Source organism: Orbicella franksi, chromosome 6, assembly GCF_964199315.1.
Source record: "Orbicella franksi chromosome 6, jaOrbFran1.1, whole genome shotgun sequence".
NCBI lineage: Eukaryota > Metazoa > Cnidaria > Anthozoa > Scleractinia > Merulinidae > Orbicella > Orbicella franksi.
This window is the reverse complement of record NC_138150.1, coordinates 5,711,491-5,727,093: the sequence shown is the minus strand read 5'-3', so window position 1 is coordinate 5,727,093 and position 15,603 is coordinate 5,711,491. Positions and strand designations below refer to the sequence as shown.

The following is a 15,603-nucleotide window of genomic DNA, read 5'->3' as shown; positions in this document are numbered from 1 at the left end:
TGTGAGAGTAACATGTGCAGCTCAAGATGAACAAAGTACGATGGCCCCAACTATTGCTCGATACCAAACTTCTTGATCCAGATTACATCGCACTGGCAATACAATTACTACACCGTCAGCTTTTTATCATAGAAGGTATAAGATCGTTTTCAAGTGATGTCGGAAAGTTTCAGATTTCAAACTTCTGATCCTGTAAAGCTGCTTTTTTAACACATTGACATTTAGAAATTGACATTGATAATTGCCTGGAAAATAATTTGTGTATTGATTATGTATCATTTTAGGGAAGAGGTTTTCTGAAAAACCGAGACATCCTAGCTCAAGGTATTTTCAAACACAACTTGAAGCGAACTTCTTTATCTTGCAAAAACTTCTTACGTATGCTAAGGTATAGTCTGCATACGAGCCATATGACATATCAGGCCAGCCTTATCTCCGGTTCACTAGCACGAAACGACCAGGAGTATTTCTCCTCCTCACTGGATGGGATGCTTGTACATCACAGGGTTACCCCCAGCATTAAATTCGCCGGTACCCATTTATACACCTGGGTGGAGAGAGGCACTGCGAGAGTAAAGAATCTTCCCCAATAACACAACACAATGTCCCTGCCAGGGCTTGAGCCCGGACCGCTCAATCCGAGGCGAGTGCACTAGCCATGAAGCCCCTGTGCCTCCCACATATGCTAAGAAATAAACTAAACATTGCAAAATGAAAACTCATGACAAGAGTAGCAAATAGTCAACATGAATATAAACCCACTTACAAACTAGTGACACACACAAAATGAGACACAACTGGTTCAGAAACTTAACAGTTCGCTTCTAGCGTTTAATATCATCCATCAAAGTTTATTATGGATTCAAAATTCCTTAGTAGTAAAACACATGAAATTAAATTCCTAAAACGAATTAAATTTTACATGACACTGTTTCCTTTTTTCCTCTGTTTCTCTTTATCTTTGTACAAAAAGCGCCAATCTATTATCAATGACTAGGGTAACATATAGGATCCCCGTTTTGGCAGCACCAAGGGGAATTATTGACGTCACTACAGATTCTTGTTCCAGTCGTCAATTCTGTTGGAAAAGAAGTAAGAAAAATTCAAGTCTCCATGCAGGAAGTGTCCCCTACTGTTTACATGCACTGATTAAATTAAATCTTATTGCCCCTTTTCCAAAATCAAAGCAGCTTCATTTGTTGGCCAACACTTTATTCATGTAAAGGGGGGTGCCCCCTTTACAGAAGGTCAAAATGTGGCATCCTTAAGTAAATGTTTCAAGTGCTTTACCTTTCAATAATCAGCGAGCCTTGGAAACTGAACACACAAAATGAATTGAAATCTGCCAATCGCAACTCTCAGAGGTGACCTTTTGAACCCTTTGAAATTATCACACTGAGTGGTCTGCTCAGGAAGATTGATGGTGGCAAAAAATGCAAGCATTCATCAAGCAGGGTTTGTGTGGTACTGCGAGGTACACAGCAAGGAAGGGCTAATGTTTGAAACATCAGCTGTTTCATTAAATTATCTGAAACACATAATTTCACTGATCTTTATCATTCTGTACTCAGTACAGAATAGTCTGATAGTTCTGTCAAAAGAGCTCATTTTGAGCAGCATTACAAAATTACTTCTACATCAAAGGAAACTGGAAAATAGTAGTTTAGTAAGATAGAGAAACACCAAAGAGATAATAATAAGCCATAAAGGAACAAGGATGGTCAAGTATGTAGAAGATTGAGACAGATTACAAACAACAAACTTGAAACATTTAGGCTAAACTTTTCAAGGTGCTTAAACTGTGACTATCTGCAAGACATACCTTTATGGGTAATCTATTTCAGAAGACTTTTAATGTCATCTGTTTCAGCACATTCAAAATAGGAACTACCATCTGGAGCCTTGCCATCTTTCCTTGCACCCTAAAAGAGTTACACATCACATCATAATGTGTTATCAGAGCACAGCACAGGCAAACAAAAATGCAGCTTTATTTCTATGGTTAGGCATAACGTCCACACTTATCCGGCATGAAAGTAGCGCTTTACAAAAAAGCTCATCAAACTGGAGAAATTTGAAAACGCCAGCTTTTTGTCTTAGTATGGACTGAAATCATTTTGAAAATGGAGCTTTATGAAAACATTGGTGTCACAATAATCACGAAATTTATGTGATTTCCTGGGGGAGGGGGATGAGGGGGAGGGGGAATGGGGGGAGGGTAGGCTTAAACACAAGTGCATGTGGGCTGACTATCATTATTCTCTGTTTTCATCATTTATCTCATTTTACTCATTTACTTATCCACCTCTTAACTGAAATAAATGGGCGTGGGGGGGGGGGGAGGGGGAAGGGGCAAAAGGGGCTAATTAATGGCATCCTGGAGAAAACTCTGCTGGATTGATGTTGTACTACATAAAAATTTAAGTAAAGCATAGCTACACAAATCATTTGTTATTGGCTGGGAAAGTGACTGCACCTCCATGCATCTCTCCTTCCAAAAAAAGAAAAAGCTGAGATAAGATAAGTAGATGTCATACATCTATAGAATAAGTCCTTTGCATGACCAGTCACATGGTATGGAATTAATTATGCTCGGACGCAGGTTACACAGTGGGATTTCTAAAACAAAGGAACTCGTACCAGTCCCGCCCGACTTTCCTTTGTTTTGAAAGTCTCACTGTGCGTCCCGGCATAATTAATTCCGTACCATGTGCCCAGATTGTTCAAAGGGCTTATTACCTTTTGAAGCAACAACTTGACACACTCTGTTTTACTTTCAAAAATGCTTGCCAGTAAAGGAGTTATTCCATATTTGTCAGGACGCTAGATTGATTGAGAGAAAATGTATAATAAAGTTATTAAGTTCAGTAATGGAATGGGGATTTCCAGAGTGCAGATTAATACCAGAGAGGTTGGAAACAACCAAGCACACATTATGAACCAGTTCCAACTGTAAAACCAGGTCAGGGCAGCCAACACAGGGCTGTCAATGAGGGCCATAACACATAACAGCTGGTACACGTATGGCTGAGTGTGTTTGATGCACCCTTGATGTTATTGGTGAACTTGCCTGCAGCTGATACAGTTCACCCCATAAGAAACAAGTTTGTTAAGGGTATGAAGATCACGAAGGTCATGTGAATGAACTGTACAGTGTAGCAAAGGAAACTTACATTGATATCTGCTCCTTTTGAAAGAAGAAACTCAATTACATCCTTTTGTCCATAATCTGCAGCAAAGTGAAGGCCATTTCTTCCACCTAGCAGCTCTGCATTTATATCAAAACCCTAAAAAGCAAGGATGATAATAATAATTAATAATTTATTGATTTATAGTACGCTTTTTAACATACCAGGTGATCAAAAGCGCATTACAACAATAAATAACCTAAAACTATACAAGTATTAAAAATCTACAATAAAATTTAAAAATAATAAAAAACACTACATCATTTATTTATATATACATATTTAAGAAATATTAAAAGCTAATTTAAAAAGATAAGTTTTAAGATTTGACTTAAAAGTGGAAATACATTTGATCATGCGGAGGCTAACAGGAAGAGCGTTCCACAGAGTGGGCACAGCCACACTGAAGGATCTGTCACCAAATGACTTTTTCATTCTCCCCGAAGGATGCTTTAATAAAACACCTTCAGTAGAGCGCAGCGAATAGCGTGTAATAGTCTTAATATGAATTAAATCAATGATGTAACTAGGTGCCATGCCATAGAGGGCTTTGAAAGTAAGTAATGAAATTTTAAAATTAATTCTATATCTTACTGGTAACCAGTGTAAATTTATCAAAATGGGCGTAATATGGTCATACTTTTTACATGACATAAGCAGCCTAGCTGCAGCGTTTTGTACTCTTTGCAATTTAGCTATTTCACAGTCCGGTAGTCCATAGAGAAGTCCATTACAATAATCAATTCTACTTGTGACGAAGGCATGCAATACCATTTCTAATTTATCCCTAGGCAGAAAGTGGCTTATTCTCTTGATATTATGTAACCAGAAAAATGCCGCACTACAAGACTTAGAAATATGGGTCGACATAGAAAAATGCGAGTCAAACCAGGCACCTAGATTACGCACTACCTTAACAGGCTTAAAATCGATCATGCCAACACGGACTGAACTGTGATTAATTTTCAGCAACTGTTGTCTCGATCCGATAACAAGAAATTCAGTCTTATCATCGTTGATCTTTAATTTGTCCCAGTACATCCATTTACGTAAGTCAATAATGCATCGCTCCATGGCTTCCAATGCCTTCACTTGATCTATAGGACTGTTAGGATTAAAAGACAAGTAAAATTGCGTGTCGTCAGCGAAGCAGTGCGCATTCAGCAGGTGGACTTGTACTATCTCAAAGAGCTTGGAGGCGTAAACCACAAACAGAAGCGGGCCGAGACAGCTGCCTTGTGGGCCACCAAAACGCCGATCAAAGCTATCAGATGTAACCCCCTCAAACAAAACACGCTGGTTACGTCCCAACAAATATGACGAGAACCACTCTAAAGCCTTCCCGCCTATACCAAAATCAGTGGTCATGCGTTTTAGCAAAGTTGCGTGGTCCACGGTGTCAAAAGCAGCGCTTAAGTCTAAGAGGACAAGTAGTGTAACACGCTGCGAGTTCATATTCAATAGAATATCATTAGCAACTTTGACCAACGCTGTCTCCGTACTGTGATACTGGCGATATGCCGATTGTAATAGCAGATAGAGACTGAACCGGACAAGGTGGTTGTATGTCTGATTGAATACTGCACGCTCAGTGAGCTTGGAAATATAAGCCAAGTTGCTTACAGGACGCAAGTTCTTGAAGAGAGATTCGAGTCCCTGTTTCTTTAACAGTGCTATGACCACGGCCTCTTTCCAGCTGTCAGGAAAAATACCCGATTCCAACGAGCTGTTGACGTGTACAGTCACAACACAATCAAGAGTGAAGGTTATTTGCAAAGAGAATCAACTTAGAGAATTTTACTTTAAGCTAATCCATCGCATTGTTGCTACGAAGAAAGAACTTACTCTCTATGGAATTAAAGACAACAATATATGTTTCTACTGTGGTGAGCCTGACTCAGTTCTTCATACATTTCAAAACTGTAGTACAACAACTTCTTTTTGGAATTGCTTGTTGAACTAGTTCAATGAGATGCATAATACCTCTATATCCCCAGCAAACTACAAATTATTATTTGGTATGCCGTGTGGGAAGGATAATAACAATCTTAGGAAACTGAATTTCTGTTTATTATTTGTTAACTATTATCTACATTATCACAAGGTAAATGAAAGGAATCTTGACTGGGTTGAATTTACTACAAAAGTAAATTACAAGTTAAGAATAGAAAATCAAGCTTCTGGTTCTCTTTTATGATGCTTCTTTGCATTTTCTGTCCTGTTAATGCTTTTAAAAGGTATTAGAAAAGTGTGTTATATCTCTAGATTAATTGCTACTATAGATTAATTAAGGATATGCAATTTAGAAATTTGTCACAATTTTGCTGTTACATAATGTAATGTTCCTCTAAAAATTGTTCAAAATCGATTCTCTATAGTAAGTTGGGCAAAGAAGCTGTCTTGTACTGTAAGTAGTGTTAATAGCTCTGCCGTATTGTAAGTAGTGTATGTACCCTTTATTGTACTGTTTTAGTGTAAAGTAACAGCAACAGTATTGTAAAGTATAAGCAAACATAATAAAATAACTTTATTATGAAAAAAAAAAAAAAAAACACAATCAACCTTGAATTAAAACTTTTTGTCTTCCTTTATCTCCTTTTTTTTTCTCTCTTTAATGCTTTATTTTTTAATCACAATTGTAAATTATTTCATTAATGTTATTTATCATCATCTATATGTAAGGTAAGGTTAAGTCTGCATACGAGCCAAGTGGCTCATCAGGCCGAAGCTCATTCCGGTTTCAGTAGCATGAAGCAACCAGGAGTGTTTCTACTCTCCCCTGGATGGGATACTAGTCCATCACAGGGTTACCCCCCAGTGTTATATTTGCTGGCACCCATTTGTACACCTGGGTGGAGAGAGGCACTGTGAGAGTAAAGTGTCTTGCCCAAGAACACAACACAATGTCCCTGGCCAGAGCCCCGACTGCTTGCCCCGGAGTCAAGCACATTGACAATGAGGCCACTGCACCTTCCTTCTATGTGTAATTTGTATATGTTAAAGTACATTCTATTTTTTTCTGACACCTCTGTAAAATAAATGTTTGCGAGAGTTTAAATCAAAATTGAATTGAGTTGAATTGTATACATACACATTTCCTGTATATCCACAGAGTTTAAGACTGAAACATAACTGGGTTTTACTATATATGAGTCTAAGTAGGAGAGTGAAAGGTTGGCATATCTGGGTAGGACACAAAATGTTCAAGATAATTTAGGAAAAAAGTCAGTTCAGATGTTAAAATTTGAAAACCCTCTCATCTCCAAATTTCCAAGCACCTTCCTTGATAGGTGTCATGTGAACATTTCCTGGAACTGCACTCTGCTGTGTTCTTCCAAGATGTCATTCCAAGAAGAATTAAGTGAAGTTTTTTTTGATCTTTATAATTTCCAGCTAAATTCATCATACAATAGCAGCACAAATTAATCTTAATACGTATTCTTACTGCATTGAGATCATGATAATTGAAGACAATACTGAAAATTTTACACCAAGTGAACCATAACCAGACTAGAGTTCTTTTATAGCTTACTTTATTCTATTCTTGGAAAGGTCAGATATTAGGTTTCTTGACTGCGCGACTATCTTACGTGGAAAAGTAAAACATTACAGCTTATAGCTGTACTACGAAAAAAATTCCAATTCAAGAAAATTAGCTTAAAAAACAACTTATGATCAGCGACTAGAAAATAAACGAGATGTAAGCTGAAACATTGCAAAACTGAAACTCAGATCGGAAGAAGGCACTCAGAAAAGTTATCCTACAATCGTGACTATTAAATTATGGGCCAGCTGCAATGTAATGTCTGCATTGAATCAATTGTTCGCCTTACGACAAATCGAAACTTACTGCCATAATTTTTCAACAAGTTGTACGAAATACGAGACGAACAACACGGCAAAAAGCTTAAAGTTTTAATCTAGCAAGGAACCTAACCTGCGCATGCCAAAAAAGAAAAGTAAGTCACCACTTGATTTCTTTGGCTTGTTTTGCGCTTGCACGGCTTGGATCGAAGGAATAATCGGAGATGACAATCTTTCGATCTTTTAGAAGCTCATTTTTGCGTCCTATACTTTTATTCTCAAACTAAGAATTTACCAACGAGCTATTTTCGTGCGAGACCACACGCACTTGGACAGCAGACACACACACCCCATAACAAAGTACTAAGCTTATTCTATAAAGACAACACAAAATCCTCACCGGTTTTCCAACGATAGCTTTGACTTGATCCAGATCTCCATTCTTGCAGGCCCACACTAATTCCTCTCTCATAATGGACGAGAAACGTGAAAAAGTCCTTCTAAATAACACTTATCTTTTCTCGCAGCTAATCTTCGTGTCCGAGCGCCGAATGAGGCTGGCTACCCATAAGCCTTTGCCACTCATCAAAGGGACAATTCGCGGGTTCTTATAAAAAGAATTCTTCTTTGCAAATTGAGGTGTGTATCTGTAAAGGGTGCAAAGATTGCCCTTTACGTAACTTTCAAATCATGGACGACCCATTTACGGTAAGGAGTGTCGCTAAAAGAACCTAGGATAGTCTATTCTTCTACCTTTTTCAAGAAGGGCTGCTTTTATTTAACAACATATTTCTTTGGCTCTGTTTCTACAATAATTAAGCTTAAAGCTCTCAATTGAAACTGATTTTTGCAGTAGAAATCATAGCATTTGATGCAGGTCATGGCCTGTTTTCTGTTTATATTTTATATCTAGAAACCTGTGTTTGTTGCTCTTGGTGTCGTCATTGTTACTGTAGGATTTGGCTTGGTGACGTATTTTCTCAAATCGCAAGCAAAAGGCAGCAAAAAGAGGCCAGTTGCATTAGATCCTCAGAAAAAGATTCCATTCAAACTCATTGACAAAAAGGTTAGTACACTGTGGTCTCCTGGATTATCTCGGAGTATCCTGGTTGCAGAAAGAATCTCCCGGTCTCCCGTAAGGGGCACCAAATCTCCCGCATATGAAATAGGGCGCTTAAAGTACATATTTTCACCCTTACATGTGTTTTGGCCCATTTTGGAGGGAACGTTTTGGATATTTGATGTGTTTTTGTCTTTGAATCGGCAAGACTCTATTTTTCAAAACTTTTTGGGGTGAGGAAGAGGTAAAATTTGCAATCTCTTACATTTCAATTTTTATAGGTCGGTGTCCTTGTGTGAATAAGCTTGTTTAGTTATACAATCCAGGTGAAACAGGGACATGGAAGTGGAATCCTGGGGGGAAGGGTGTGGAGCATTTATAGGGGGTGGGAAGTCTATGTGGAGAGCGAAGTGTTTAGAGGGGGTGGGAAGTCTATAAGGGGGATGGAAAGATAGGATGCAAGTTAGATTCCCAAGGTGTGGGATCACCTGTGAGATACTAAGGGAACACAATGCAATATTTTGCTATAAAAAAGGCACAGAGAGTTGGGAAATTAGAGTAGTGAATGTCGATGAGGAAGTACATTATTGTTAGACTCTTAATTTAGACAGTCCAGCTTTAGTCATGACCAGTGTCCCTGTGTTGTGTTTTGTGGGGTGTGTTGGAAGACAGGAGGTTCAGAAATTAAATCTCCTTGCTTTAAATTGTGCTCTTCTCTTTCTTTTCCATCTGTTTCCTCCTGATTAATCATTCTCTTTTCTGCTCTTGATAAACACATTATTTTATCTCAGTGCTCCCCTGCTCTCTTCCTCATCCAGGTGAATAAATATGACAACTGGCATTTTGATAGGGGGCACTGACAAAAGGCGAGAGGGTAGCATCCAATCTGGGGGGTGAAGAGAGGGGGGAGGGAGTGATTCTCACAGCATGTTCTATTTTTTATGTGACGGAAAGCCAGTGCCTCTATCCTGCATGTGTGTGTGTGTAAAAAACTGATTACAATTTGATTACAACAATCATTATAATTAGGTGGAATTGTAAAACATAAATGTCTTATATAACTCTAGATTGTAAGCCATGATACCAGGAGGTTCCGATTTGAACTGCAATCACCAGAGCACATACTTGGACTCCCTGTGGGTATGTGTTGAGTACAAGTATTTTAATTTTTAATTATTGATAATCATTTAACCTTCTCTGAGGTGATAATAGGTTATTCAATTTTTAAAGGAAACCACATGTACCTCAGTGCCAAAATTGATGGCAGTCTTGTGATCAGGCCGTACACACCGGTAACATCTGATGATGAGGTTGGATATTTTGAGCTAGTAATTAAGGTCAGTAACATATGTGGGATATGTCTTTGTCCTTTAGACATTCTTGTGACCGTTATTCTTATTTTCATACTTTATTGCTGGAAATAAATTGTGATTGGATATCATGACTAATTACCAAAATGACTTATTATCCATTTGTCATGAAGAACTTATTTCGAAGACCATGCTTGCTTTGAAATATGTTAAAAATTAAACAAATCATACAGATATGTGGTTCCCTCTGGGAATTCCAGTTTTGGTTCATACTCTACTTTAAAAAAATTGACTTTTGAGACTACCCTTGCTCCTGGAATTTCCAATAGCTGTCCTTGGGGTGGTTATGTATATTTTCTGGGACCACACATTTTTATGTCAAACAATAATAATTATTGTGTTTGCAATTTTTTTATTCAGATGTAAACTATATGCAAATGACAAAGCTACTCCCAGATTTTTTGTAGTGAAATTTAAAGGGGCTTACATTTGGAGCTCTGTTCTGAGCTGATAGACTTTTTGGGGGGCCGTTTTTAACCAAATTGGACATTTTTGGGTCTAACAATTTTGCCTCAATTGCACTGCCCCAGCTTTCATCGAGACACATCAGACTAAACATTCTAAACCATTTGTTCTAGGTTTACTTTAAGAATGTACACCCTAAGTATCCTGGTGGTGGCAAAATGTCTCAGTACCTGGATACTCTAAGCATAGGCGACACTGTTGATATCAGAGGACCCTCTGGAAAGTTGACTTACTTGGGAAGGGGTAAGTTTTTCTCTTGGTTCTTGTTTGCTATTGTTGTGGAGAAAATGATCTTACATCAATGGCATGTAACAACAGTTTCCAGACTTAAGTACAGGGCTCAAAATTAACACTTGCAAATTTACAAAATGTGAGTCATTTTGACAATCTGCAAGTGAGAAAAATATCCACTAGCAAACGTTTGCGAGTTAGAATCATACATGTCTCCCAAACATTTGGAACAAGAAGATCTGTTAGATCTTATAACCGCGCTTTAAAAATTTAACGGTTCGCTTAGCACTACCGTCGGAACGCAGTGCACATTCCAAAGCAGTCATTGATGATTCTTTTCTTACTGTAGACATCACATCACTTGATCAACACAAACTGTATTATTGCACCACCAGTGGTAGCCGTTGACAAATCTCCGATGACGTAATGGTCTTAATCTAGAACTTTCTTCGGGATATGTATGGGCATGAACGATATGAACGACACAATAATAACACTATTAACAACAGCTTTCTTTCTTAAAAGTCATTATTAAATTTAATTGGTGTTTTCCACGAGTAAAGGGCCAGCAAAGTAGTCACACAAGTCATATAAAAAAACCCTATCCCGACCGATGTATCGATTTTGGTCCCTCCAGTGACCACAGATTGAAAACGTGACAGAAAATTGGCGTTACTTTTGATTCTCACCAAATTTGTCATATCCCCCCCTCGGGAGAATTTTGTTAAGTTAGCTAATTTAGTATGCAAGCCACCGTAATGGCGGTCGTCACGGCGAAATGTTTATTTGCTCAAAATTGGGGCAAAATCTTTCGGAGATGGAAATCAGGACATTTGTAAGGATACAGAAAGTAATTTGGGACCAGTTGCTGGCTTCTAAGGCTGAATTTATCCAGAAGTAAGCTGTATTTTCGTTTTCGTGCCGAAAGCCACGCGATGAAATATTATTGGTTTGTTCTGCTGTCTTGTTCTGTTTTTTCTCTTGGTCTTTTTTGTAGCCCGCCGAGGCCAGTCTTTCGTCTAAATCAGTTGAAAAAAGTTCGAAAAAGATGTTCCCATTCAAGTTTAAGCTCTCAGGCGATAATTCTGGAGTTTTTTGGCCGAAACGTCGGCTTGGTTATGTTCACATTTTTCGGTTGCTATGGGCGACCGTGGCTTCCTTTGTTAGGTCAAGTCTGGGGAGTGAGGTCACAAAAAATTGTAATTAATTCTGGTTTTGTTCAATTTCGCTGAAATTTTAACACGATAAAGCTGGATTGTTAAGGAGTAGATTTACCTTCTGCCGATGTGTGGTAGCTATTAACGCTAAAGTGATATATCGCTTCGATGTCAGGGTTTTGAAGAGATTTTTTTTGCAACGTGTAGGTTCGGCGTGATTTTGTAATCTGAGATTTTTGTTGACCCTGAAGAAACAAGGTTTGGCGAGTAAACATTACAGATTGCGTAATTCAAAGTTGGCCGAGTGGAGATCTGCGTCTGGTCTCCGACAAAAAAAATATAAAAAAAAATAAACCAAGGGTAGAACATGAACCGCGCTCGGCCCATGGCCGCGCGGTTAAAAAGCTATTTGAACATAAGAAGGAATGTACGGACGACTTCTGAGACAAATAAAACAGTGGACCCTGAGCTGAGAAGAGCACCTAATTTTGTTAGCCACTGGCCAGCAGTATTACACCAAGGCTCTGTGCCACACCTGGACATTAGCGTGTTGTTGTTGTTCCTCGTGGTTTTGGAGCTATCGTTTTCATTACATATGTCAAAATTAACTTCTTTCTTCAAAAGGCCCTTGGGGCTCTCGACCTCTAACACGAGCGAAGACCTCAGGCCAAAGAAGAGCAAGAGTTTGAAGTCAGGATCGAACAGAGATAGCACAGCAAATGCTTCTTGTGAACGAGGATTTTCCACAATGAAGAGAGTGAAGTCAGACTGGCATTGTGCTTTGGGTACTAATACCATGGACATGCTGATGAGAGTGAAAATTGAGGGCCCAAGAAAACAGGCTGATTATCGCCCCAGAGCTGCAGTAGATAGGTGTGGTGGTTGTCAGGACAACGACAAAGGAGACCAAATATTTAATACCTATTTTTTTTAACTATTCAGCTCATTAATAGACTGTGCAAAATAACAATTCTAATCTTTATGTCAGATATGGTCCATGACATTTCAAAGGGAAAGAATTTGCTGGTGGAAAAAAAATCTTACTAGCAAAACTTTGCAAGTCGACCAAAAAGTTAACTTCGAGCCCTGAAGTATAGTTGAATGTTTTGTAGGCGGATACCCTTTGGACTTGAATATCTATCTTATTTACAGACATATTGTAGCCCATTAACATTGTTATTTTTAAATGTAACATAAGATATGTAATTTTATCCTTTGAACAATAAAGACTATTTATTTATTTATTTATTTAGTTTGCTTAGGACAGGTGTTAAGCTATGGGAGATTGAAAATGTAGTGTTTGTATGTGGGTAGTGGGAGTTGTGGTGGCCTCATGGTTAGTGCACTCGTTTCTTGATCGAGCAGCCCAGGTTCAAGCCCTGGCCAGCGACATTGTGTTGATTGGCCAGTTGGCTTATATGCAGACTTTACCAGTTTCACCTTGTATGTGGGTGGAACCTTGACTAAGTGTCTTCAAAGTTTGTCTTCAAGAAGTGTTCATTAGACATGTAAGTTCAACTGTAGTTTAAAATTGTCATGAACTGTCACATTTCTGTCTTGGAGTCACAGTCTTTGATTTTCAATAAGGGGCCGTGGTGTTTCAGCAGGTCTCGGCTTTACCATTTGTTACCCTCACTTGCGCCTTTGAAACAAACTGATGCCCAATAATATTGGCTGTAAATTGATAATGTTTCTCTCTCTGCAGGAAAATTTGGAATCAAGGAGAATGCAAAGGAACCTGTACAGTTCAGAACAGCTAAGAATGTTGGCTTGATTGCGGGAGGAACTGGTAAGGAAGTAATGACAGTATCACATCTTTATTTATAAAGGCAGGATACGAGTGTGTGCAAAAATCAAATGCACAAGAGGATGTGGCATGGTGACTGTTCAAAAATGTAAGGGACTACAGTCTTGCGGTGCATATTTATTAAACGCTCAATAACCAATTATCATGTGATTTTGATTAGAATAAATTTCTAATCAGTTTTCATTTTTCCTTGTTTTACAGGCATAACTCCTATGCTACAGATCATCAGTGCTGTGATTAAAGACAGCGAGGATAAAACCAACCTAACTCTTCTTTTTGCTAATCAGGTAAAGTCTTTTGGCATTAAAAAAAGTGGGCATAGAGTTGAAACTGTCAAGCTCTAGGGGTCTGACCACAGGGGGTCTACATTTTGAGTCATAAAATTGGAGAACGGGCTTCAGCCATGCTCATATGTTTCCATAACCAAGAGCACTTGGTTGTGTGAGATATTCCTTAGTCAAATTATGACCATGATGAACCAACAGCAATTCTTTCCTCTAAATCTGAGTTGCCTTGTACACTGTGAACATAATTAGATCTATTAGATCTAATTAATGTAGAAGCACACTAGGGTTGTACGGAATCTCTCTTCACAGCAGAGTCTGGCATGCTAACCTTCAGGCCATTGTGTGCTCCACACAACTTTGGTTTTCCATTAGTTAACTTCAGCCCGGTGATCTTAATGGAAATATCTTGTGAATCAAATATGGTGTTTTCTTGGGTTGTAGACAGAAAAAGACATCTTGATACGACCTGAATTAGAAGAGCTGGCTAAGGAATGTGAGAATTTTAAGCTTTGGTACACGCTTGACAGGCCACCTGAAGGTATGGAGACATTTTATACCTTGTTCATGTTTTCGTTTTTGTTACCATTTCTTTTTGTCCACTCCATAGTCTGTGTGGGACTCTGGGAGGGTTACTGTGACACAGGCTACCTCTCCAATGTTATTTGTTGTACTTCTGTTGTGGAAACCTGGAAACCTGCAAAACTCCTTTCAGTTTGTTTGTCTCTTTAGTTGTTAATCTAAATCGCAATCTAAATCTTTGCTGTGTGAGAAACTCCCTAAGTGGGGTATATGTGCAGAGTGACACAGTCAGCAGTTACTGTTTAAATGGTAGCCTCTCGACTCGACATTCAGTAGGGGGAGGGGGGAGAACAAGTTAATAAGTGGTTCCCTATGGAGTGTTCTTTTTTTCCTCAACTTTTAGAATTACAAGTGTACAACGACTGTTATGAGCCATTCAAAACCATATCTGTCATGCCATTATGTTCTGTAATGTATTCTTTGTTTTTCAATTCCTAGGCTGGCCTTATAGCTCTGGATTTATTAATGAGGTCATGCTCAAGGAACACATGCCACCCCCCGGACCTGACACCCAGATACTGATGTGTGGACCCCCTCCTATGATCAACTATGCTTGTATTCCTAACTTAGAGAAACTCGGTTATACCCCTGACATGTACTTCCCATTTTAAAGCCAGGCGATATGACAAGAATGTCAGTATCATGATTGTTTTATAAGTAACCTAGTACAAAAGTAGTTTTCTAACTACCAGGTGTTAGTCATACATTTAAAACTATAGCGAGAGCAATTGTTAAGTCGGTCCCCCGTTCATCTTAGCCTCTTTGGGTTATTTGTACCTGGACATGACTACAGGGTCAAGAGTGGGGAATTTTCGGAAACCATGAAGGCAATATTCTCCTTTACTGTTGCCGACATGGTATCCTAAGGAGGCTAAGGTTTTGTCATTTAGATCCATGGAAGCTATTTCTTCGCTAACGTCAATTAAGTTTCATGTCGAGTATTTGGCAAAATGTAGAGGCAGCATCCACACTAGGCCGGAGAAATTTGAAAACGCAACGTTACTTCTACGGTTAGGCCTACCGTTCACACTAATCCGTCACGAAAACGGAGCTTTTCGAACGGAACGCTCTTCCAACCGAAGGGATTTGAAAACGCCGGGTTTTCGTTTTTGCGTGGACGGAAACCTTTTGAAAACAGGGCTTTTCGAAAACGATGGCGTCACGATAATCACGTGATTTTCCTCCCCAAGTTTTCCTCAAACACAAATCCAAAATGACCGGCGATTGTTGCGTTTTTAAATTCCTCCGGCCTAGTGTGGACGGAAAACAGAGTGAAACCTCCGTTTTCAAATTCTGCCGATGTAGTGTGGACGGGCCTTAACGAAATAGGTTTAACTCAGCCGTGACACAGTCCTTTTAATGAGCAGTACAATGGCTCCGTCTGCATGTGCATTGTAAATCTTGGTACATTTCTTTGTGATTCTTTGTAAAACAACAACGTCAAATCACCAATTCTGCCTGTCCAAGAACGTTAACTATCACAGGAAATTTTTCACGTTGCTATTTGAAATGTACTTTCATTTGGAGAATATAGGCTGAAACCGATAGATGCACTGAATAGATGTTGATAATTACAAGATTACGAGGTGAAATACACGTTGTGTTTTTAAAACGACGTTGCTCTCAGCGACGCCTTCGTGAGGCTAAATGTCCGT

The 15,603-nt window shown here is 38.9% G+C and overlaps 2 protein-coding genes across 3 annotated transcripts; one reads left to right on the top strand and one right to left on the bottom strand.

The window, feature by feature from the left end:
* Nucleotides 1–801: 801 nt before the first annotated feature.
* LOC145490149 (myotrophin-like) lies at nucleotides 802–7,562 on the bottom strand. Of its 2 annotated transcripts, XM_081469261.1 has the most exons (5): nucleotides 7,393–7,562; nucleotides 3,174–3,287; nucleotides 2,740–2,823; nucleotides 1,823–1,922; nucleotides 802–1,078 (listed from the first exon to the last, which is right to left on the bottom strand). In XM_081469261.1, the coding sequence occupies exons 1-4, from the start codon at nucleotides 7,462–7,464 to the stop codon at nucleotides 1,836–1,838; spliced, it is 357 nt and encodes a 118-aa protein (XP_081325387.1). In that variant the 5' UTR covers nucleotides 7,465–7,562; the 3' UTR covers nucleotides 802–1,078; nucleotides 1,823–1,835. The 2 variants fall into 2 exon arrangements, with proteins under 2 accessions (XP_081325387.1, XP_081325386.1); XM_081469260.1 differs by lacking the exons at nucleotides 802–1,078; nucleotides 1,823–1,922 and having other exon boundaries at nucleotides 2,336–2,823.
* A 37-nt stretch (nucleotides 7,563–7,599) lies between these two features.
* On the top strand, nucleotides 7,600–14,777 carry LOC145490148 (NADH-cytochrome b5 reductase 3-like). Its single transcript, XM_081469258.1, has 9 exons — nucleotides 7,600–7,700; nucleotides 7,906–8,058; nucleotides 9,120–9,192; nucleotides 9,283–9,389; nucleotides 10,001–10,130; nucleotides 12,981–13,064; nucleotides 13,284–13,369; nucleotides 13,811–13,907; nucleotides 14,387–14,777. Exons 1-9 carry the CDS (start codon nucleotides 7,683–7,685, stop codon nucleotides 14,557–14,559), a joined length of 921 nt encoding a protein of 306 aa, XP_081325384.1. The 5' UTR covers nucleotides 7,600–7,682; the 3' UTR covers nucleotides 14,560–14,777.
* The last annotated feature ends 826 nt before the right edge of the window (nucleotides 14,778–15,603 follow it).

Bases quoted from the DNA above. Each gene is read 5' to 3' on its own strand.
- LOC145490149 (XM_081469260.1), bottom strand. From the start codon at position 7,464: ATGAGAGAGGAATTAGTGTGGGCCTGCAAGAATGGAGATCTGGATCAA. The intron at 3,288-7,392 runs GTGAGGATTTTG...CTTGCTTTTTAG, and splicing joins AAGCTATCGTTGGAAAACCG to GGTTTTGATATAAATGCAGA. The intron at 2,824-3,173 runs GTAAGTTTCCTT...CAATCAATCTAG, and splicing joins CAAAAGGAGCAGATATCAAT to CGTCCTGACAAATATGGAAT.
- LOC145490148 (XM_081469258.1), top strand. The intron at 9,193-9,282 runs GTATGTGTTGAG...CAATTTTTAAAG, and splicing joins CATACTTGGACTCCCTGTGG to GAAACCACATGTACCTCAGT. The intron at 10,131-12,980 runs GTAAGTTTTTCT...CTCTCTCTGCAG, and splicing joins GTTGACTTACTTGGGAAGGG to GAAAATTTGGAATCAAGGAG.